A 24,406-nucleotide genomic window follows, 5' to 3' on the forward strand; every position below is an offset into this window, starting at 1 on the left:
CACAACTAGAGTCCGTGTGCCACAAAAGAAGATCCTGTGTGCTGCAACTAAGACTCGAACCAACCAAATAAACAAATTAAAAAAAAAATTTTTAAGGCCTAGCATTAATATAAGACATTCCTCTGGACAGAAAAAACTAATAATAATTTTGACTTATTAAAGATAATACCTATTGATAAAACATAGTTTTTTCTCCCAAACATGCAATACATCATTACTCTAATGCATGATCACTATATAAAATAACTACCTAGTTAGTAAAAATACTTGTGTATATCTTAAAATTTTTCAGTTCAATTGGTTTTCTTTTGGTATAAGGAAAATTAAATCATTGGTTCATTTTTAATAATTATAAAATATGTGAGCCTTATTATATGTTAAAGAAAATAAAGATATTATGACCCAAAATGTATTTATTAAAGTTACAATAAAATACTTTTCAATGTATACCAAATTGCAAAATAATTAATTTTTCAATAAAGATAACCAGATTTAATATGTACTGATAAGATGTTTAATGACTTTTGTTCTAAGGTCACCTTATTGAGCGATACATCATGAAATCAATAGTTGTACATCTAGGAAATTTACCAATGGAGCTCTCTTCCACTGGTGTGTATATTTTAATCTGTCTCATGTGGGTATCTCTTCCATTTTGGTGATTGGCTAGAACAGCAATCTGTATCATGAAAGTGCGAGTTGGCTTCTTGTGATTATCAGTTAAGGGAACGTGAATCCAGCCACTTGGTTCCACCAATTCAAGTTGCTGCCAAGAAAAGAAGAGTCAGATTATGTTTTCACCCAACAAACATAATTTATTATAACAAATGCATTCTAAAGTTGACTTATAATTAACATTTTTCTCACTGAGAACATGACAACATAATAAACTATCAGTTATTTGGCACTTCTGGCATGGTCCATGGTTTTATGCACCTATATGTTATGCACCTATATGTTATGTACCTATATGTACCATCTTAGAAGACAAAATAAAAATAGAATTATTTGCAATTCAGTATTTAATGAAACTTGTATAACATACAAGTTTAGATTTAGACATGTATAGATGTATAGGGTCAATGGAAAACCATACTGATACAAGTAAGAAAAGATTATGCTTCTGGCATATTTTATTTTAAGAACCATGCCTAATATATCCAAACTCACCTAACAATAAATCAGATTCTATATAAACTACAAGAATATCAAAAGAAAATTAGTCATTGCATAAGCATCAGACAAAGCTTTTTTTCTTGGAAAACAGTAAGTCATTTATCTAGTATGAATGACAACCTAAACCTAAAATCTAGATTTTTAAAATGTTTTTCCAGATAAACTTTAAAAAAATTTCATTTTATTTTAACCAAGAGTCTAAACTTTCCTTCCTTAACAAGAGAAAAAAATCATAATTCAAAAAATTAATGTAAATTTTAAAGTTTTCCTAAATTTATGAAATAGTTTTTATAAGATAAACACTGATTTTTAAATTATCTTAGTTATTGAATGGGCTTCCCTGTGGCTCAGCAGGTAAAGAATCTCCCTGCAATGTGGGAGACCTGGGTTCGATCCCTGGGTTGAATACACATGAAAGATACGCATTACAGATAATACATGATATTATTACATATAGTACTTATTAATCCATCCCAATAGCAATGAATATCAAAGAAACTCAATCCAGATTCCATGAGTTACTCTAGAAAAACTATTAAGTGAACACCACTGTCCCTTTTTTCCTTCTCTCCCTTCTTTTCTTTCTTCTCTGTTTCTTTCTTTGTCTTTCATTTTTTATGAAGGAGGGTGAGCAGACAAAAGGAGAGTTGGGCAAGAGACAGAGAATTGGCATCTTAAAAAAGGTAGTCATTTTTAAGATGGAATAATTTCTTTCTTTTAATTTTAAAATATAAGAATAAATGAATCCCTACCCTTCACGGTATTTTCAGTCAGTCACTTTCTATAAACTTCCATTAGCAGTAATTTAAAATAGCTGAGTCAGAAATAAGGTATACCTGGTTTCTATGACTAACCTTTTAATCACTCAGGCAGTAAATATTGTATACTTATGATAAAAGTACAGTGAAGCACAAAAAACATAACTAAGGCCTTATTTCAAATCTTTTAATAAAGCTTTAGAGGCAGACAAAGACAAACAGCCTTTCTGGTTTCATTCAGTTTTTCACATATAAAGTAAAGGGACTGGACAAGTTTTCATCCAATGCCCTTTTAGCTCTGACATCCGATGATTCTAAAGAAAAGGAGAAAGATGTGGTAGGAAGAATAATGGGTCCCTAGGGATGTCCATGCCCTTCCCCAACTTCCCTGAATATGTTAACTGCCACGGCAAAATGACTCTGCAGATGTGATTACGTTACAGACCTGGGGATGGGAAGATTGTCCTGGATGACCTGGGTAGGTGAACCTAATCACAGGGTCATTATAAGAGGAAGGCCAAGACAGACTGAAAAGGAGATGTGGTGATGGAAGCAAAGACTGAGTAAGGCAACCACAAGCCAAGGAATGTGGGCAGCCTCTAAAGGATGGAACAGGCAATGAACAGCTCTCCCTTGCAATCTCCAGAAAAGAACCCACCTTGCTGACACCTGATTTTAATCCATTAGGTCCATTCTGCACTTTTTTCTTTTTAATTATTATAACTAGGCTCACAACTTTATTAATCAAAATAGGAACCGTTACAATCAACACATTTTTGCCAATGAGAAATAAGCTTATTCCTATACAAAGAAAAAAAAATCATGCTTTGGGATTCGATGAATTCTTGGAAAGCATTTTCTGTGTCCTGTTGGTTGTGGAAGCATTTTCCCTTCCAAAAGTAGTCGAGATGCTTGACCAGAGGTCAGGTGAATATGGTGGATAAGGCAAAACTTTGTAGCTCAATTCATTCAACTTCTGAAGCATTGGTTATATGATGTGCAGTCAAGCATTGTTGTGGAAAAGAACCGGGCCCTTTCTGTTGACCAATGCCGGCTGCAGGTATTGCCATTTTCAGAGCATCTCATCAATTTGCTGAGCGTACTTCTCAGACATAATGGTTTCGCCAGGACTCAGAAAGCTGTAGTGCATCAGACCAGCAGTAGACCACCAAACAGTGACCGTGATCCTTTTTTGGGTGCAAGTTTAGCTTTGGGAAGTGCTCTGGAGCTTCTTCTCGGTCCAATCACTGAACTGGTCACCGCTGGTTATATAAAATTCACTTTCCATCGCACATCATAGTAGGATCGAGAAATGGTTCATTGTTGTTGTGTAGAAAAAGAGAACACTTCAAAAACAATAATTTTTTGATTTGGGATCAGTTCTTCAGGCATTCACTTATTGAGCTTTTTCACTTTTTCAATTTGCTTCTAAGGCCAAAGGAGGACAGAATGGTCAACGTGGAGTTCTTGCACAACTTCTCATGTAGCTGTACGAGGATCAGCTTCAATGATGCTCTCAGTTGGCCACTGTCAACTTCTGACAGCTGGCCACTGAGCTCCTCATCCTCAAGGCTCTTGTCTCCTTTGCAAAACTTCTTGAACCACCACTGCACTGTGCATTCATCAGCAGTTTCTGGGCCAAACGTGTTGTTGATGTTGAAGTTGTCTCCGATGCTTTATGACTCATTCCCGAGCCATCTCGCTCCTTTATTGGCAGCCTGTTGAATCTGGACTCTCTTGAGGGTGACATGGTAAACAGCTCCTTCCTCTGCCTCTTCACCCCAGTCCTGAATCGAGCTCATTTTAGCTTGCCAAAGCAATTTCATTTTCTCTCCGGTGTGTGGACGCAGCATGATGCGCCTCGCTCCCAGGCGAACGCGATCCCCGCGCGTCTCCGCCACGGTGCCTCCAAGCCCCGGCCCATTCTGCACTTCTGACCTTCAGAACTGTAGGATAATAACCGTGTGTTGTTTTAAGCCACTAAGTGTGTGGCTATATGCTATAGCAACAATAGGAAACGACTATAATGGATACCCACAGGAGTTCAGAGGAGGGGAAAAGCACTCCTGGCTAGAATAATCTATTTTCCAGGTAAGTATGCAATAATGAATCTCAATAATGACAAAAAAGTAAAACTAAGATTCTGTTCAACTCCTTACTGTTGTTGTTTAGTTACTAAGTTGGGTTCAACACTGCGACCCCGTGGACTTAGCTCGCCAGGTTTCCCTATCTTTCACCATCTCTTGGAGTCTGCTCTCACATCCATTGAGTTGGTGATGCCAACTACCTACCTCATCCTCTGTCACCTCCTTCTTCTCCTGCCCTCAATCTTTCCCAGCATCAGGGCCTTTTCCAAGGAGTTGGCTATTCACATCAGGTGGTCAAAGTATGGGAGCTTTAGCATCAGTCGTTCGAATGAATATTAAGGGTTGATTTCCTTTAAGGTAGACTTTTGATCTCATTGCTGTCCAAGGGCCCTCAAGAGTCTTCTCTATCACCACGATTCAAAAGCATCAATTCTTTGGCTCTCAGCCATCTTTATGGCCCAACTCTCACATCTGTACATGACTACTGGAAACAACACAGCTTTGACCATATGAACCTTTGTTGGCAAAGTGATGTCTCTGCTTTTTAATACCCTGTCTAGGTTTGTCATAGTTTTTCTTCCAAGGAGCAAGTGTCTTTTGATTTTATGGTTGCAGTCACCATCCACAGCGGTTTTTGACCCCAGGAAAATAAAATCTGTCATTGCTTCCACTTTTCCCCCTTCTATTTGCCATGAAGTGATGGGACTAGATACCATGATCTTAGTTTTTTAAATGTTGGGTTTTAAGTCAGCTTTTTCACTCTCCTCTTTAACCTTCATCAAGAGGTTCTTGAGCTCCTCTTCACTTTCTGCCATAAGGGTGGTATCATTTGCATATCTGAGGTTACTGATATTTCTCCCATCAACCTTGATTCCAGCTTGTGATTCATCCAGCCTGGCATTTCACATGATGTACTCTGCATATAAGCTAAATAAGCAGGAGGACAATATACAGCCTTGACATTTTCCTTTCCCAATTTTGAGCCAGTCTGTTGTTCTATGTCTGGTTCTAACTGTTGTTTCTTGACCTGCCTACAAGTCTCTTGAGGGACAGGGAAGGTGGTCTGATATTCTCATCTCTTTAAGAATTTTCCACAGTTTGTTGTGATTCACACAGTCAAAGACTTTACCATAGTCAATGAAGCAGACGTTTTTCTGAATTTCCTTGCTTTTCTATGGGCCAACAAATGTTAGCAATTTGATCTCTGGTTCCCCTGCCTTTTCTAAACCCAGCTTGTACATTTGGAAGTTCTTCGTTCACATACTGTTACAGCCTAGCTGGAAGGATTTTTAGCATTACTTGCTAGCATGTGAAATGAACGCAATGGTACTCAATGGTACACAAAAGTCTGAACATTTTTTGGCATTGCCCTTCTTTGGGATTGGAATGAAAACTGACCTTTTCCAGTCCTGTGGCCACTGCTGAGTTTTCCAAATTTGCTGACATGTTGAGACATACTGAATGCAGCACTTTAATAGCATCATGTTTTGAATAAATTTAACCAAATTAATTATCTATCTACTTCTACTTCTGATAGACTCAACGCTATTATTGGAATATTTTTTAAATGCTTCAATGTAATGGAAGTTATACTAAGATTCTGTAGTGTATAATTTGGGGCATGATAGTACAGAATTGTAAACATAGTAAATTATTCAATAAATATTACTAGTACATTATTTCTTTAAAACGTAAGAAAATTACTGATCTCAGTCACTAAAAGTATATTACAAAGTATGTATAGCTATTAACATCTCTCAAATAGCTTCACAATCAACTACATTGCCTGAAAATCATAAAGAACAACTCATGTATCGACTTCAGTTCTATTGTATCCTGTTTAAACTTCTCAGTCATCTCCAAAAAGTTATTATTCTGATCCTGCCATATTTTAACTTATTTCATGGGTTAAACAAAAACATGTGTAGTAGATATAATTTTAATGCCTTTTTTATAACAATGATTAAAAGACTAACATAGTTTAAGTGAAAAATATTTACACTATTGTTTGTATTTTTAAACAGAAAATTAATAAAAGATAAAATTCTGCCAATTTAACTTTCTTCTTTTCCCCATTTCTGATTTTGACGTCAATAAATAAAATTTCCATGACCATTAGAATGTAAATTTTTCTATATTCCTGCTCATTCTTTCTTCTTACCAATTCCCCTTTTGGCTCTTTTTCCATATATACCCTCATTTAACATTTTTTATTGGCTAGATACCCCCAATTTTGCTAACTATAGATGTAGGGCAGGGGTTGGCAAACTTCTCTTATGAAGAGTTTCTCTCAAGTGATCTCTCAGCCTGGCTCCAAGATCTTCTGCTTCCTATCAGCAACCTCTAAGTCACTAGCTCTACTCTGGCTCCGATTTATTTCAGGATATCCTCTAAGGATATGTTGATCTCCACCATAAACAAAGCTTACCTTAAAAAGGAAAAAAAAAGGAAATAATTTGTTAATGAAAATCACATCAAATATCAAATACAAAGCTGCTCATATGTCGTTTCCTATTGCTAATCACAAATCCCTGGAAAATAAATGAGAGAAGGAACAAATGACTTGAAAGTTGCTTCAAGAAAGTGGCCCTCTGCTCTCCTCTCTCACCACCTTGTGCTCCTTCATTAACCACAGCTGTGAGTTGATAAAATTCTACAGACTCTCAATATGAGAACTGTTGTACATGAAGCAGCAGATTCTGGCATTTTAACCATCCTTTCATTTCGGAAGGAATACAACCAGTTAACTGCAATGATGACCTACTTGTAGAGAAAGAAAGTCTAACAGGATCCAAAAGAAACTTCAGAAGTTCCAAATTTGTTGAAAGTAAGGATACCACAAAGGCAGCTTAACAAGAAAGACAGAAGCCAACTAAAAGAGCTCACTATGGAAAGCAAGCTCTTTGACCCTAGTGAAGAAGGTGACCCCACCTAAGAAAGTCACCCTGAGGTCAAAATCAGTCACTCTGCTACAGAGGGTCAAGACATTAATTCTGGACTTGTAAGTCGGCAAGAGTTTTTATATAGAGACATTTCCTCCAGAAAGAGTTCCTGGAGAGTCAAGCTTACACAGTTTTTAACAGTTTAAATCTTAAAGTAACCTGTTTGAAAAAAAAAGAGGCATAACAAAGATAAGAACTAGATAGACTGTTCTACTAATCTACAGGAACAATTCTGAATTAAATTTGAAGTGAATGTCAAAAACAATAATTTCACCAAAAGCCCAAAATGGTGAAGAAGTGTTAAGAAACTGCAGAAAATCTCTGGAGGACAAGAACAAGTTAGCCACACTTAAGTATCACTGAAAAGAAAAACCGATAAGGTAAGTACTAGGGATGCAATGTATACCATGATGACTATAGCTAACACTGCTATACGATACCTTGGAAAGTTGTTAAAAGAGTAGGTCCTAAGAGTTCTCATCACAAGGAGAGTTTTTTTTCTTCTTTTCATTATCAGACAATTCAGTTCAGTTCATTTCAGTCGCTCAGTTGTGTCCAACTCTTTGTGACCCCCATGAACTGCAGCATGCCAGGCCTCCCTGTCCATTACCAACTCCTGGAGTTCACCCAAACCCATGTCCATTGAGTCGCTGATGCCATCCAACCATCTCATCTTCTGTCGTCCCCTTCTCCTCCTGCCTCCAATCTTTCCCAGCATTAGGGTCTTTTTGAATGAATCAACTCTTTGCATCAGGTGGCCAAAGTATTGGAGTTTCAGCTTCAACATCAGTCCTTCCAATGAACACCCAGGACTGATCTCCTTTAGGATGGACTGGCTGGATCTCCTTGAAGTCCAAGGGACTCTCAAGAGTCTTCTCCAACACCACAATTCAAAAGCATCAATTTTTCAGCGCTCAGCCTTCTTCACAGTCCAACTCTCACATCCATACATGACTACTGGAAAAACCATAGCCTTGACTAAATGGACTTTTCTTGACAAAGTAATGTCTCTGCTTTTTAATATGCTATCTAGGTTGGTCATAACTTTCCTTCCAAAGAGTAAGCGTCTTTTAATTTCATGGCTGCACTCACCATCTGCAGTGATTTTGGAGCATCAAAAAAATAGAGTCAGCTGCTGTTTCCCCATCTATTTGCCATGAAATGATGGGACTGGATGCCATGATCTTTGTTTTCTGAATGTTGAGCTTTAAGCCGACTTTTTCACTCTCCTCTTTCACTTTCATCAAGAGGCTCTTTAGTTCTTCTTCACTTTCTGCCATAAGGGTGGTGTCATCTGCATATCTGAGGTGATTGGTATTTCTCCCAGCAATCTTGATTCCAGCTTGTGCTTCCTCCAGCCCAGCATTTCTAATGATGTACTCTGCGTAGAAGTTAAATAAGCAGGGTGACAATATACAGCCTTGACGTACTCCTTTTCCTATCTGGAACCAGTCTGTTGTTCCATGTCCAGTTCTAACTGTTGCTTCCTGACCTGCATACAGGTTTCTGAAGAGGCAGGTCAGGTGGTCTGGTATTCCCATCTCTTTCAGAATTTTCCACATTTTGTTGTGATCCACACAGTCAAAGGCTTTGGCATAGTCAATAAAGCAGAAATAGATGTTTTTCTGGAACTCTCTTGCTTTTTTGATGATCCAGCATCTCTTCAAATCATCATTTTAGAGTTGTCAGAGAACCACTAAAACAAAGAGGACTATAGGAGGCCACAGTCTGGGGAGGGGAGAACCTTAGGGAGGTAACTTGTCTTTCTGTACTCACTTGAAGCATGGGGGTGTTTGCCGATTCTAGGACAAGGTGAGATGTTACAAATCATGGTTTTGCCCAAATAGAGAGGTGCTTCTTGAAACACATGGAACTATGACTAGTGTGGTCTTTCGGAGAAGACATGCTTAGAAACCTCAAGATCTTTAAGCACACGCCCTATTTTCCCCTCAAAATATCTGCTAAATTGTGAAGTTATTTAGAACAGGAGGGTGAACGGATAAGCAAAGGGTCTCTCAGAAGAAGAGCAGAGTGTCTGGCAATCTCTGAGGGCTGAGAACTACATTCTAAACAGCACAAAGAAAACAGGTGAATTAATTTCATTTTAGTATCATTTCAACATGTGATCTATGTAAAGTTACTGAGCTATTTTACATACTTTTTTTTGTACCAAATCGCTAAAATCTGACATTTTACACTTATACCATACATATCTCAATTAAGATTAGCCGAAAGCCACATGTGGCTAAACAGCACAGATCTAGAGTCTAGCCTAGCAATCAATCAAAAATTCATTACTATTATTAACCAAGCTAAGAAGAGGGAAAGATGAATAAATGAAATGATAATTTCATCTGAGAATTAGAATATATTTTTAAAATAGAAATGGTACAGCTGAAAATAAAATATCTGAAATTAAAAATTTATCAGATTGACTCAACAGATTATACATATATATAATATATATATACACACATATATCAGAAGACAAAGTTGACAGGCTCCTTGAAAAATACAACTTATCAAAAATAACAAAAAGATGACATAGAAAATCTGAATAGAACTATATCTATTTAAAAAATTGCCTTGTAATTTAAAATACATTGCAAAACTCCAGATCCAGATGGCATTACCATTCAATTCTTCCAAATATTTAATGAAGAAATGGTATCAACTCTGTACAAATGCTTAGAGAATAGAAAAGGGAGGGATATTTTAAAAAAAATTTAATGAGGCCAGAACAACTTTGGTTCCAACACGTTGTTCTGGCCTCATAAAAACATTATAAAAATATCCCTCCCTTAAGAAAAAAAAAAATTATAGACCACTTTTTCTTATGAAACATAAGAAAATCTAAAACAAGAGAGTAGCAAGTCCAACTAAGTGGAGTTTAGCACAGGTACACAAAGTTGGATTATCACTTAAAAATTAATCAATGTAATTGACTTTTATTAAGGAAGGTTATGACCAACCTAGATAGCATATTGAAAAGCAGAGACATTACTTTGCCAACAAAGGTCCGTCTAGTCAAGGCTCTGGTTTTTCCAGTGGTCACGTATGGATGTGAGAGTTGGGCCGTGAAGAAAGCTGAGCGCTGAAGAATTGATGCTTTTGAACTGTGGTGTTGGAGAAGACTCTTGAGAGTCCCTTGGACTGCAAGGAGATCCAATCAGTCCATCCTAAAGGAAATCAGTCCTGAGTGTTCACTGGAAGGACTGATGCTGAGGCTGAAACTCCAGTACTTTGGCCACCTCATGTGAAGAGTTTACTCATTGGAAAAGACTCTGATGCTGGGAGGGATTGGGGGCAGGAGGAGAAGGCGAGGACAGAGGATGAGATGGCTGGATGGCATCACCGACTCGATGGGCATGAGTTTGGGTGAACTCCGGGAGTTGGTGATGGACAGGGAGGCCTGGCGTGCTGCAATTAATGCGGTCGCAGAGTCAGACACAACTGAGCGACTGAACTGAACTGAATAGAAAAAAGAGAGAAACTCATATAATCATTGTCAGACACAAAAAAGGTATTTGACAAATTCAACATCCATTTATGACTTTAACTTTTAGCAAATAGGAACAGAATACAGTCTCTTTAATATGAAAGGGAATCTTTTAAACAAATAACCTACCCTCATCATATAGATTGGCGAAATATTAAAATCTTTTCTAAAGAGATTATAAGAAGACAATCATCCACTATGACCCCTTCTATTTAACATTGTACTGGAGGTCATGAACAGCACAATAATGCAAGGAAAATGGAAGGGAACAAAGGAGGGAGGGACAGAAGGAAAGGGAGAAGATGAATCGGACTGGAAGGGAAGAAAATTAATATTACTTGTAAATTATATGACTATACATCTAGAAAATTAAAGAATCTATAAACTATTAGAATTAATAAGAAAGTTTAATTAGCAAGGCCACTGGATACAAGGTCAACCTAAGTGATAACCGCAACAGTACAGATTTCGTGCAAAGACAGACTAACAACCCATGAGATCAGAGTTCAGGAACAAACCCACAAATTTATAAGACATCTGATTTTTGTCAAAGATGACACTCACTGGTGCAGTAGGGAAAAGATAAACAAAAAGAAGAAATAGAAGGTTTAAAATCCATCACAAAACTATGTATATTTTTGTTATATATAGGTTTGTTATTTATATAAGTTTCTTTAAGCAATGATGCTGGATGAACTGGATTTCCATTTTGAGGGAAAAATAATAATCTTGATTTCTTCACTTCTCACCATAAACAAAAAATCAGTTTCAGACGAATTTGAATTTAAATGTCAAAGTCAGAAACTAAAGCTTCCAAAAGAAAATATCTTTGTAACTCTGGATTAGGTAAAATTTTCTTAAATAGGACACAAAAAGCATCAATCAACAAATAGTGGTCAACTATTTCAGAATTAAGAACTTCTGTTCATCAAAAGATATAATCAAGAGCGTGGAGAAAACAAGTCACAGATTGGGAAATATGCCTATGCCTATGTGTAGAAAAGGAATCCTATCTTAACAATTTAAAGAACTACTACAAATCAAAGAGATATACACCCAACAGAAATGCATACATATATTCAACAGTGTGTATATGAAAATATTCACAGAAGCCCCAGCTAGCCAAACCACCCAAATACATACCAACAGTCAAATGAATAAGTTGGAGTACATTCACAAAACATAATGTTCTACAGGAATGAAAATGAACAATCTGTAGCTACCCAAATATACAGATGACTCTTACAAACATGCTGAATAAAACAGACAGACAAACAAAGTTAGCCACTCAGTCGCATTTGCCTCCTCTGTCCATGGGATTCTCCAGGCGAAAATACCTGGAATGGGTAGCCATTCCCTTCTCTAGGTGATCTTTCCAACCCAGGGATCAAACCCGGGTCTCCTGCACTACAGGCGGAGTCTTAACCATCTGAGCTACCACGGAAACCCAAGTAAAAGCAAGCCAGACCACAAAAGAGTATATACAAAATATGATGCCATCTCCTAATGCAAAACACTGAAAGATAAAAACAAAAACAAAACAGATTTTTTTAAAAATCCAAGTGAAAGTAATCCATATTGTCAGAATAATGATTAACCTTGAGAGCACATAAGAAAGCATAAGGAGGGTTTCTGGATTTCTATTGGTTGCTGATTACATAGATTTCTTTAATTCATGAAAACTCAATGAGCCTTTCACACAGTATGTGGACTTTCTGCATCCATGTAAAAATAAAAAGTTAAAAAAAAAAAAAAAAAAGGCCCAGACCTTTCTGCTCTGTCATACATACTCTGCTGTCCATGATCTCTGCAGCAGCTGCAAGCATCATGTTCTCACACACCAAATGTCCAAAAAGGCTTTCTCCTGTTTTAATTATAGAGGAAAATGTTTTCCTGAAGCTATCAGATTTCCCATTGGCCATTTCTGGATCACATGCCTCTCTGCACTAACTGCAACGGAAGCTGGAAATGGAGTACCAGGCGTTTTCTGTCTTTCCTGTGGGAAGTGGTCTCTCTGGGCAAGGAAAGGAGATGGGGGCATGTGGCATTGGTAAGCAGCAATACCTGCTGCCCAGGACTGTTTCTAGTGACCTCTCAACCAATTTTACCGTAGCTGCTTCTGTCCTCCTCCAGTCTAAGCTCAGATTAGCAGCAGAGTCATCAGGCAAAAATGTAACCCTGAAAAACCTTTCATTAGTTTCTTGTTATAGTTAAGAATAAATCCATGATCCTTAACACTGTAAGCATCATCTAGACTCTGCTTATCTCCTCTGCCTAATGTTGAATGGCCCTTGACCCACATTTTAGCCATATAACCTGCAGTCGGGCAAAAGCAAATTTACACTGTGCAGGAAACTGACTGAAAATATTCCAGAGATCACAAGTGGGCAAAGGGACATCGACTATATGTCATCTAAAATGGGTCAAGTGTCTTGGATATGCTCTAGTTTAGTGAATTCTTTTTATATTTTTAAATATAAGCATAATACAAGCACTTCTGGTCTGCCACATGAGAGCCTGGCCCCCCAACTCTAATTTTTCTTTACGTCTGAAGTTCACTAACTACATAACCTTTTACCAAGACTTTATTTCATTTTCAAAACCCTAGCACTCATGGTTAATGTGAAAAACTATTCCAACTTACGGCCCTCTGCTTTTCAGTCCCCACACTCTATTCCTTAAATGCTAACTGTAGATTCCAATTAGGTTTACATCTTTTTTCACATCTCTCCTGACACGAGAAAACACACAAGTATACAAACACATATAAAGTACTTTTAAACCTTCCAAAGAGGATATTTAAATGCCATCGTACTACTGCTCGAATCTAGTAGAATCTGTTCATCAGTCAACATGGACTTAACTGTGTCCTGGATTATTGGAAACTGTGACCGGTGTAGTAAAAGGAAATTATCAATTTATTGGAAATTTATTTATGTTCAGGAGTTATAGCTAATCATCCATTATTTCTCATGCACATACTACTTTGATGAATATAATTTATAAATCCTTTGCAAAATAGTTTAGGAAATAATAGACTCCCAGACACCAACAAAAATGACAGCTAAAGAATTTGAAAAATGTATAAATCCACAAAAGCAGGCAGGATGGGAGAAGTCAAGAAGCGCGGTGCACTGTAACCTACTATCTCTGAAAGTGAAAGCACCAGGTAGTTCTGAAGGTAGGAGGGTCAGGTTAGGTTAAAAATAAACAAATATGCAAACACGAAAACAAGTTATCCGATTAGGAAACAGTTTGATGTCAAGATTCACACCAGTCCCCAGCTTAAGTAGGCAGGTGACCCTCCCTTTCCTACTCCCATAGAAAACTAAAAGTTCATATTATCTGCACAGGTTAAAGAAGGGAGGATCTAGACTGAGGTAAAACAAGACAAGATGGCAGCATATATATATATTTTTTAATGGAGTGAATGTCTAGACATTTAACAGTGAACCTCAGCTCTCTTCATCTTGCTTAGCTACAGGGCTGCTGAATCCCAGGCAGATCACCCTGGAGCCCCTTCCACATCCCACCTCCTATCCTTCACCCTACGCCTCTAGGCCAGTGAATGAACTGCTATTTTCTGGAAAAAAATTAGACCATAAGAAAAAGAGAAAAGCGAAAAAAGAACAAATCCGTAAGATGAGAGGTACACACAGTGATGTGAGTATACCCAATTTAATTAAATATTTATTGAATGCCTATTTTGTGCTAGGCACTATTCCAGGTGGTTGGAAGATATCAGTGAAAATACAAATAATAACAAAATCTCCGCTCTTATGGAGCCAATACTCTATGGAGGGAAGATGGAAAATGAATAACAAATATAATAAATAAGGTATTATATAAGCACTAGGTAATAAAAGTGCTCTGAGGGGAAAAAAAGCTTTGGGGAAAATACAGAGCAGGAAAAGAAGGATCAGAAGCACCAGAGGGCAGGTGTGTGCAGTTTTAAATACGGTAGTCACAACAGGCCTCATTGAGAAGGTGGCCTGTATGCACAGAGGTGAGGGTGCCAGCCTGGCCACACTGCTTTAAGGCCTGGTAAGCATCAAATTCCATCACGAGCAGGAAACGGCTCCCCAACTGCTAATCTGTGCCTCATGCCTAGGCTATGAGAAAATAGCCAAGGCTCTCCATGCATGTAAAAAAAAAAAGAAAATAAAAACAAAAAACAAAAATTGTAAAAAAGCAAAAACAAAAAAGGAAATCTGACGAGAAGCAATAAAGGGAGGACAAGAAATTTAAAAACAAAGCAAAGCTTTATTAATGTCTTCAGCTTCATAAAGGAAAGCATCCTTAAAACAAGAATAGAATGCTATTTTATAAAAAAGACCAAGAAGCAAAAATAGGTCTTAGAAATATACATATACACTGTTGTTTGGTTGCTCAGTAGCGTCCAACTCTTTGCGACCCCATTAACTGCGGCATGCCAGGCTTCCCCATCCTTTACCATCTCCCTGAGTTTGCTCAAACTGGTGTCCACTAAGTCAGTAATGCCATCCAACCATCTCATCTTCTGTCACCCTCTTCTCTTCTTGGCCTCAATCTTCCCAGTATCAGGATCTTTTTCAATGAATCAGTTCTTTGCATGCATGCACATGTGCATGCACACACACGTGTGTGTATGTATATATGTATGTGTATATGTATGAATGTACATATATATACCACATACAGGGCTTCCATGGTGGCTCAGACAGTCAAGAGTCTGCTTGCAATGCAGGAGACCCAGGTTTGATCCCTGGTTCTGGAGGATCCCCTGGAGAAGAAAACGGCAACCCACTCCAGTACTCTTGCCTTGGAAATCCCACAAACAGAGGAGCCTGGAAGGCTATAGTCCATGGAGTCGCAAAGAGTCGGACACGACTGAGCAACTAACACACACACACACACATTTAATTATACAAAGTTATATGAACTGCTTGGAATTTGAGAACAAAAGAGAAAGAAAACAAGAAAATCAGTGGCTCAATGCAGGAAGAATCACTGCTAACAAATGTGAATTCAGAAAGAGAGAACAGAGAAAATAGAGGAAAACTATGAAGGAACATAAGAGCACTTCCCAGAACTAAAGGACAGGTGTTTCCACACTGACGCGAACCACACTCAGTAAGATGAAGGAAACACACACACACACCATGGCAGAACCATCATAAAATTTCTGAACATCAAAGGTACAGCAATTTTAAAAGCCTCTGCAGAGAAAAACAGGTCACAGGCAAAGCATCAGAAATCAAAAGTGGCATTGTATTTCTCAACATTTATACAGAAAACTATGAGGCAATGGAGAATGTGCTTAAAATTCTGATGAAAAATTATTTCCAAACAAGAATTCCATACCCAGCCAAATCATCCCTCGAGGGTGAGATTAAAATAAAGTTTTCAGTCATGCAAGGTTTCAGCAGTTTTACCTCCCATATGGAGGATACATTTCACCAAAAGAGGAAGAAAGTCAAGAAAAATGAAGACCTGGGACCCAAGGAACAAGGAATCTACCAAAAAAGATGAAGGAAATTCCCAAGATGATGTTGAAGGGATGTCTTAAGAAGACAGTTGTTTGTCCAAGTCCTCTGAACAGACACCAAGACAGAAACAGATATACAAGAAATTTATTAAAGGAAACATCTGTGAGAGAAAGTGGGGAGGGAGCCAGGGAAGGCTGGAAGAGCTGTTAGGCAGCAGTGCAGGTCTGAGCCGAGGAGAAGGAGATGGGGGAAGGAGGAGGGTGGGGTCGTGTGTGATACTGCAGCGCAGTTCTCGTGGAAGTCTGGCATGGCTGTCCAGGAGTCCTTAGGCCACGGCTGCCTGTCAGAGGACTCCTGTCAGCTCACTCCAGGAGTGAGCCTCAGTTAGTACCCCTGCTGTGCTCACTCTGGGGCACTGATGGGGTGCTGGATACCGAAAAGCAGCAGCTGGGGCCATCAGTCAGAGGTCTAAGAGAAACGGCCTCCAGGCCACCACGGTGGCTCCCTACCATGCCAGCTGTGCTAACCCAAACTGCATTTTCTGGAATCCCTTTCCTGGCATGTTTCCGGTTAGGTGAGACATGAGAGAGATTTTTGTGCAAGGTTTCGACCGCAGGAGTGAAGCAGCGGCCATTCTGCATTTGGAGGTAGGTGAGTCTACAGGCTTTGTAGATCATCAAACTAGGGACCCACGTAAGTTGTCACTACATGCTGACACACCCCGCTGTCATGGGTCGGCAGCCAGGCCTACAACTGCTCCATCTTCCCCTGAGTCTTCCTGTGGGTTCACTGCCTCCCAAGACGAGTGTGTGTCTGCTCCATGAAAAAGGGCATCACTCCTTCCATAGCACACTGACATCACAAGGTGAGGGGCAGTGAGAACTGATGTGGATCTCAGTTCCTCGAGTTGGTGTATGGGTTCCAGCTTGGCCCTGCCCTTCACCACTTTACCATCTTCACTTCTGACTTCCTGCCCTGTGGATTTCAAGCTCTAGCATTCAGATGTGAAAGCAACAGCCTTGCAGAATTTATTTAACCAACGCTTACTTGTGTAAGACAATATCTTTCAAATAAAGCTACTCTATACAATACCAGCCCTCACACACACACACACACACACACACACACAAGCATACACCAGCGCTCTGCTTCTCTGAATGAACTTCCACTGACTGACACATGGACACAGAAGCCAGGCTGAAGGTACAGTAGGGATGCTTACATGAAAAAAAAAATGTGAAACTGAGAAAGGATGTATGACTATTTCCAGAAGTTTTCAAAAGATCTGTCAGAGAACTTAGGGATATATCAATAGCTGATAACATTTTTAAAATTCAGATGAAAAAATGAGGCAATCATTAATTCTACAAAAATAATGATTTTGACTAATGTGGTCATGACAGTGAAAATGGGTATGATGACTTAGTAAATAGCAAGAAAAGCTATACTAGGAAAATAAAGAAAAGCTTTTGAGAGAAGAAATAGGATTACAGAGCTAAATCCTAATATTTCATAGTAGGAATCTGCCTGCCAATGCAGGAGACACAAAAGATGCAAGTTCGCTTCCTGGGTCAGGAAGATCCCCTGGAGGAGGAAATGGCAACCCACTCTAGTATTCTTGCCTGAAAATTTCCAAGGACAGAGGAACCTGGTGGGCTACAGTCTACGGGCTTGCAGAGTCAGACATGACTGAGCAACTGAGAAGAGCACAAGACCTCATTAGACCGTGTCTCTTTATAGATATGTACACACACACTATGTGAGATTATATGAAACTAAAAGACGCTGACTCCTTGGAAGAAAAGTTATGACCAACTTAGATAGCATATTGAAAAGCAGAGACATTACTTTGCTGACTAAGGTCCATCTAGTCAAGGCTATGGTTTTTCCTGTGGTCATGCATGGATGTGAGAGTTGGACTGTGAAGAAAGCTGAGCACCGAAGAATTGATGCTTTTGAACTGTGGTGTTGGAGAAGACTCTTGAGAGTCCCTTGGACTGCAAGGAGTTCCAACCAGTCCATTCTGAAGGAGATCAACCCTGGGATTTCTTTGGAAGGAATGATTCTAAAGCTGAAACTCCAGTACTTTGGCCACCTCATGCGAAGAGTTGACTCATTGGAAAAGACTGTGATGCTGGGAGGGATTGGGGGTAGGAGGAAAAGGGGACGACAGAGGATGAGACGGCTGGATGGCATCACGGACTCGATGGACGTGAGTCTGAGTGAGCTCCAGGAGTTGGTGATGGACAAGGAGGCCTGGCGTGCTGCGATTCATGGGGTCGCAAAGAGTTGGACACGACTGAGCGACTGAACTGAACACATATTATGTAGATTTGCACATACGTCATTTAGAAATATGAAAGCGAATACCAGAAAGAACTCCCCCAAATGGCTAAAATAACTCAGAATAAGAGCTGTGCTCCTGAGGAGTAGGATGGAGGTGTGGGGTAGAGAGAGAAGCGCCGTTCCTGTAAGTGCTGTCATGGTCCTTTCAGACTTCTAACTTACACACATATTTTACGGTAGCAAAAATAAACTAAAAAAATAAAACTTAAGACAATTTGCAGCATAACAGAAAATTAGAGAACGAGATTGATCAAGTTGGCCAAAAAAAAAAAAGAAAGAAATAGGGGGAAGGGAGAAATCTGACAATACCAAATAAACCAGTTAAGAGATCAAAAACAGGCACGAATCTATTGCTTAGGGATGCAGGCAAAGATGGGAAAACTTTTTTTTTTTTTAACTAAAGAAATTATCATAAAAGGTTATGACAGTGATTACCTCTAAAAGATATGGAAAGGATTATGACAGGGATGGGAAGATGTACACTTTAGCTTTGGGATGCGCATAAAGCTCTTTTTCTTGCATTAAGTAAGCTACATGTGCACATGGACGATCTGTGGTGCTTTCCTGACCTGGGGGAGGAGGGAGAGCCAAGCACACAGAGAAACAATTGCAGCAATGCCTGCACATAGTTGCAGGGCTTCTCTTGCCATACGAGGCTCAGCTTTTTCCCAGGCCTTGAGCTCCCAAATAAAATTATGATGTGCTATTTTTACATTAGTTTATCTTTTATCCTAGAACACAACTGAGAAACAGAATTTGTATGCATGGTAGATATGTTAAAACCTTGTGTTTGTACGTCTAGCATACTAAGACTTTTCACATGTGTGAGTAATTTTTAAATAGCAAATTTAAAACATATATCATCGTTTTAACACCATAAATCTTAATAGTAAACAAATACTCAAAACAAGGAAAGGTTAAAGATAGCCTTTAAATATACATGGCAGAATTATATCTAAGCAGACAGGCAGTTTGACGGCTTACGGCTAGATTACAAACCACTGGAAAAGAGATGGGGGATCAGTAATTTAAGATACCAAAGAATCACTATAAAATACTTTTCATATAAATCACTTAACCACTAAGTGAATAATTGCTTATTTAAGAAAATCCAGTTGAAGTAGAAGGATACACAGAGACCCAACTACCTTCTGAAAAATAGTTTAGAGAAATACAAAATATGGTATGTTCTCATGTAGAATGTAAAAATGCCAAACCCATTGAAATAGGGAATACAATGGTGGCTGCCAGGGGCTGGAGTTGAAGGAACTGGGGAGATATTGGCTAAAAGGAACAAACTTCTAGCTGTCAAATGAACAACTTCTGGGAACCTAATGTCCAGCATGGTGACTATAATGAACCACACTAAAATATAATTCAAAGCTGTTAACAGAGCAGATCCTAAATGTTCTTGCCCACACAGAAAATGGCAATTATGTGAGGACATGTGGGTGTTAACTGACTTTGCTGGGGGTAATCATTTCACAATAATACATGTGTATCAAATCATCACACTGTACATCACTCAATTTGTCAACAGAATTGACAATTCTATCTCAATAAAGCAGTAAATAAATATATAACTAAATAAGAAAAAAAGATGTTTAGAATCTCCATGGAGCCTTTAAAAGGTCTTTTCACAATCAAGTTGTCTTTAAAAGGACTGTTTAAAAAACTAACCCAAGACCTAAAGTGGAAGGTGATAAACTCAACAAATACTTTCTGATCAAGAGACATGTAAACATTTTTCCTGCAAGTAGGTCACAATTCTATGGAGTTAATAACTAAAAAGTAGAATTCTGATTGCATTATAATCCTATAGACACTTTCAGGAGATGTGGAGCTCTGAAGGGGACTAGAAAGCAAAGTAATGGGGATTATCTGGGAGTGGATGAAAGAGACATCACTAATTAAGGCTGACTCCAAGTTTTCTGGCTCTGCGATTTTTCCTCTTCTATGAGATAATATCGGAGAAGGTAATGCCACCCCATTCCAGTACTCTTGTCTAGAGAATCCCATGGACGGAGGAGCCTGGTAGGCTGCAGTCCATGGGGTCGCAAAGAGTTGGACACGACTGAGCGACTTCACTTTCACTTCTCACTTTCATGCACTGGAGAAGGAAATGGCAACCCACTCCAGTGTTCCTGCCTGGAGAATCCCAGGGACGGGGGAGCCTGGTGGGCTGCCGTCTATAGGGTCGCACAGAGTCGGACACGATTGAAGCAACTTAGCAGTAGCAGCAGCATGAAATAACGTAACAATTAACAGCAACGAACATGTTTGGAGCACTTACTCTTTGCCAAATATTGTTTCAACAGTTTTACAGGTACTGAGTCATTCCAGCTTTGCAAGAGCCATATGAGATACACTAATTTCATGTTCATTTGATACACAAGAAATTTGAGGCCCAGAGAAGCTAACTTTCCAAAGTTTAGAGTTAAGCGGCAAAATAGGAAGGAACCCAAACCCAAGCAGAAGACTCCAAAGCCCATGCTCTTAGTATGTTTATCAACTCAAATATACAAATGCATATCCAACAGCTATGTGTAACTGAAGCTCTTAGTTTCATGAGATTTTATAGAAAGGCACTGAAGCACACGCTTTCACAGCCTAGGAGAACACTACTTGTTTCCAAGGCTTTGCTCCCTACAGGTACCATTTAGTGACCTCTACCATGTGTCAGGAAATTAACTGATCTTTGATTTAATCATCCCAATGCCACAGGCCTGATTTACAGCTGAGGAAGTTGAAGTTCATAGAGAGGTTATATAATTTGCTGAGGGTCACCTAGTTCATGAAGGATGAAGCCAGGACTTGAAAGTGATTTCCCTGCCCAAACTCTGAATATCACCGAAGGAATAATGTAGTCTTGAAGTATGTCTCTCTGGAATAAAAAATGAGGCTATGATATATTCTGAGATGAGTACAAGGGAATAAATTATTTGCAGTTCAAGTATAACCCTACATGTGCTTTAAAGAGATGTGGAACTCTGAAGCAGATTGGGAGGAAAAGAAAGTAACTCAAGTGCGTGCAAGTCCCACAACACTCATTGTTTCCTATTAGTTACGGTGCCTAGAAGTAGAGCATGATGTTGGGAACAAATGAAGTTCTTCTTACAGGTCCAAGCAGAGGTAAAAACCCAATATACACCTCCAGGTACATTGAAAATTACAATGCAAACATCTCTAATATTCTCAATAAAGGATTTTCAAAATAAGTGAAGTAGTCCCTCATACACTTTGCAAGAACAGTGATTTCCATTGGCCCAATAACTCATATATGTAACAGATACTGTTAGCAAAAGTACAAAAAAGAACCACTCTTTACTTTCAAAACTGTCTACCCAAATCTAGAACATCTGTCTTGAACAGTTAAGGTGAAGACTACAAGATTAATATTATAGGGTAAGAAGTAATGAATTTTATTTTACGTTATTTTTAAAAGCATTGAACTAATTCTACTGCTTATTGCTTAGATATATAAAGTTTGACTTCACCTTGGCCTGAATGGCTATCATCTGAAGAAAAATGTTAACTTGTTCCCTAAAACTGCAATCAGCGGCAACTGAGTAGAGAAAGCAAAGACATTTCTGTTCTATTCACAAGCACCAACAAACAGCCCAGTGGGGGAATGGCAGTGTGCCAGGCTGCTCTGTGAGCAATTAGGCTTTGTGGCAATCAGCACACTCAGGAGTCTTAGGCCCTTAGGAAACTAGCATGTTAAGGACTTGGTGCTCTTACGCCCCTTTCTTGGAGGCATGTTGAGATATACCTTGTTTAAATGACAATCTCTTCCATCTACAAGACTGAAAGAAAGATTAAGACAACTAATAAGTAGCAAATCGAGGAGAACATGTGAGAGATTTGAATGCAAGCATCACTGCTTACTGGACTAAGTATGATAACTGATTTCAGACAGTAATCTCATTTTAATAATAAGAAGAATCAATAATTGGAAGGTTCATACAATTACTATAAAATGTGAAAGTGCATTTTAATTGGTGAAGAAACTCAGTGAAATTCAAAGGCAAAACCACCTGAAATTCTCTCTTGATAAAAAATAGTTGAAATGGATAAAAATTCAGTTTCAGCAAAAACATGTGTATCATTACTCCTTTACTAATTTTTACATGGAAAGTTTCTAAGGGAAAAAAAAAAACCTTATGGGAGACTGTGGGCATCAACTTCCATTTCACCAAATTTAAACCTGAAGCTCCCTAGTATTTCATAAATACTTTCTCTTTTTGATATTTTATGAGTCTGAAAGAAAGGTTGAAGCTGTCAACACTCTGGATTATATTCTGTAAATCTGCTATCTATGTCTTATAAGAAACCAGCAGCATAATAAGAATAAAAATAAATGAAGTATATAAGATTTAAAGTGAAAAAAATTAATCTAAGGACCCATAAATTTATTTTCCAATATATTTCTTGATTAGAGCAATTAGGTAAGGTCAGTTTAAAGATTTTACTAAATCAATATTGTCAAGAAGCCACCATATTTAAGTATTTGAATATTAAACATCTGAATTTGTCCTGAAGTACAGGACATGTTTATGATATTTGTATATTCATCTCGCCAAGATATACTTTACTTTATAAATAAAATAGGTTTTGAGGGACAAAAGTCAATATTTAAATCAATCCTTCATATATCTCTTCAACAAAAGCTCGTTATTTCTCACCTTTACTGCTTTATAATTTCATTTAAAGCTTTTCATTATTTTATAGTCCATAAACACACACACCTTTTCTCTACTTCCCGATGTGCCAGAAACAATCGTGTAATATACATCTATGACAACTTAGCCCATAAACAGAATTCCTCACAAATTTAAAATATAAGGACCAACAAATGTTTCACTACACTCAGAAAACACAGAGTCTTTATTCTGAGAGGAATTTTCAGTAAAAAAAATGATGTGTGAACAGCAGACACTGATGTTCACACAAGCATACTGCAGACAACCCAGCAGGCGGTTTTCTGTTTTTTTTGGATTATGCTCTGGAGGTGCTGGCACAATGGAATTTCAATACCATAATTGCTTATTTCTCTGTGTATCTTTAAAATAGCAGGTAAAGAAGAAAAAAAAAATCAACTACGAAAATAACAAAACAAAATTGTTTTTCATTCTTCCTTTCAAAGGATATAATTTATAACCATTACACAAATAGAGAAGCAGTACAAAGGGGGGGAGAGAAATAAAGTAATGTTCCAAAGGTTCAGTTTACAAGGACCTCACACTAAGCTTTTTTTTTCTCTCTGCAACTCTTACTAGAAACAGTATTATTTGCTAAAAATGCACTAGCTGCCAAGAGCCATGGTCCATCTAAAGCAAAATGCTTAAGATGGAAATAGAGTGTTAAGACAGAAAAAAAGGGCAAGATTCAGTATACAAATTTCTGTAAAAATCTATTAAAAAAAAGAACAAGATGAATTTGATTTGCTATTTTCTTCCTGAAACATAATTGCAATACTAGATAAAATACTAAAATATATATATATTACTGTATTAAAACAATAAGATGTAATCAAATTCCAAACTTTCTAATTAAAACTCTTTTTTTTTTTTTAAGTTATTGGGAATTCAACACTAGTCTTGGTTCACATGATAGAACAATGGGAAAATTTTCCGAGTGGTTGAACACTAACCCTGACAAGTGTGGAGAGCCAACTACAATACATTATATGGTAGCATAACCTGCCACCCACGTTGCTGAGAGAACAGCTTTCAAACACATGCACTGAGCTGTAAAACCACAAAATCCCTTATTACACATTGTCTTTTTTACTCTAGGTGAAATATACCATCAACTCTTTCCATTATAAATCTTTTTTTTATTACTATTTTTCAAGCCCATTTAACAATTTGTCTTTTTCTTATAATGAAAAAGATGTCTTTTTAAAAAAGGAAAATGAGACAGGGATGTTATCATTTTCCTACAGTATTACAATGAAGGCTGATATCGGCTGCACAGTTTCTCAGGGCTGATTCTGTAAATCCCTATTACCCCAAATGAGTTTTAAGCTAAGTTCTTTTTTGTTGTTTTTTCCCCTTTAAAGACCAAGGCCTGATACTGGTTCACTAGCATTTGAAAAACATTTGCATTCTTTAAGACAGATGGATAT

General features: G+C 38.1%; 1 protein-coding gene across 2 annotated transcripts in view; it reads right to left on the bottom strand.

The window, feature by feature from the left end:
- ANAPC10 (anaphase promoting complex subunit 10) overlaps positions 455-24,406 on the bottom strand; it is an 85,808-nt gene continuing 61,856 nt past the window's right edge. The window contains exon 5 of one of the 2 annotated variants that reach the window (XM_005691210.3): positions 455-766. In XM_005691210.3, the coding sequence (XP_005691267.3) occupies positions 536-766 (231 nt within the window). In that variant the 3' untranslated portion in view covers positions 455-535. The remainder of the gene's footprint in view (positions 767-24,406) is intronic. The other variant, XM_018061572.1, reaches the window with a different exon arrangement.

The sequence above is a fragment of the Capra hircus genome, chromosome 17 (genome assembly GCF_001704415.2).
Source record: "Capra hircus breed San Clemente chromosome 17, ASM170441v1, whole genome shotgun sequence".
NCBI classification, from domain to species: Eukaryota; Metazoa; Chordata; class Mammalia; order Artiodactyla; family Bovidae; genus Capra; species Capra hircus.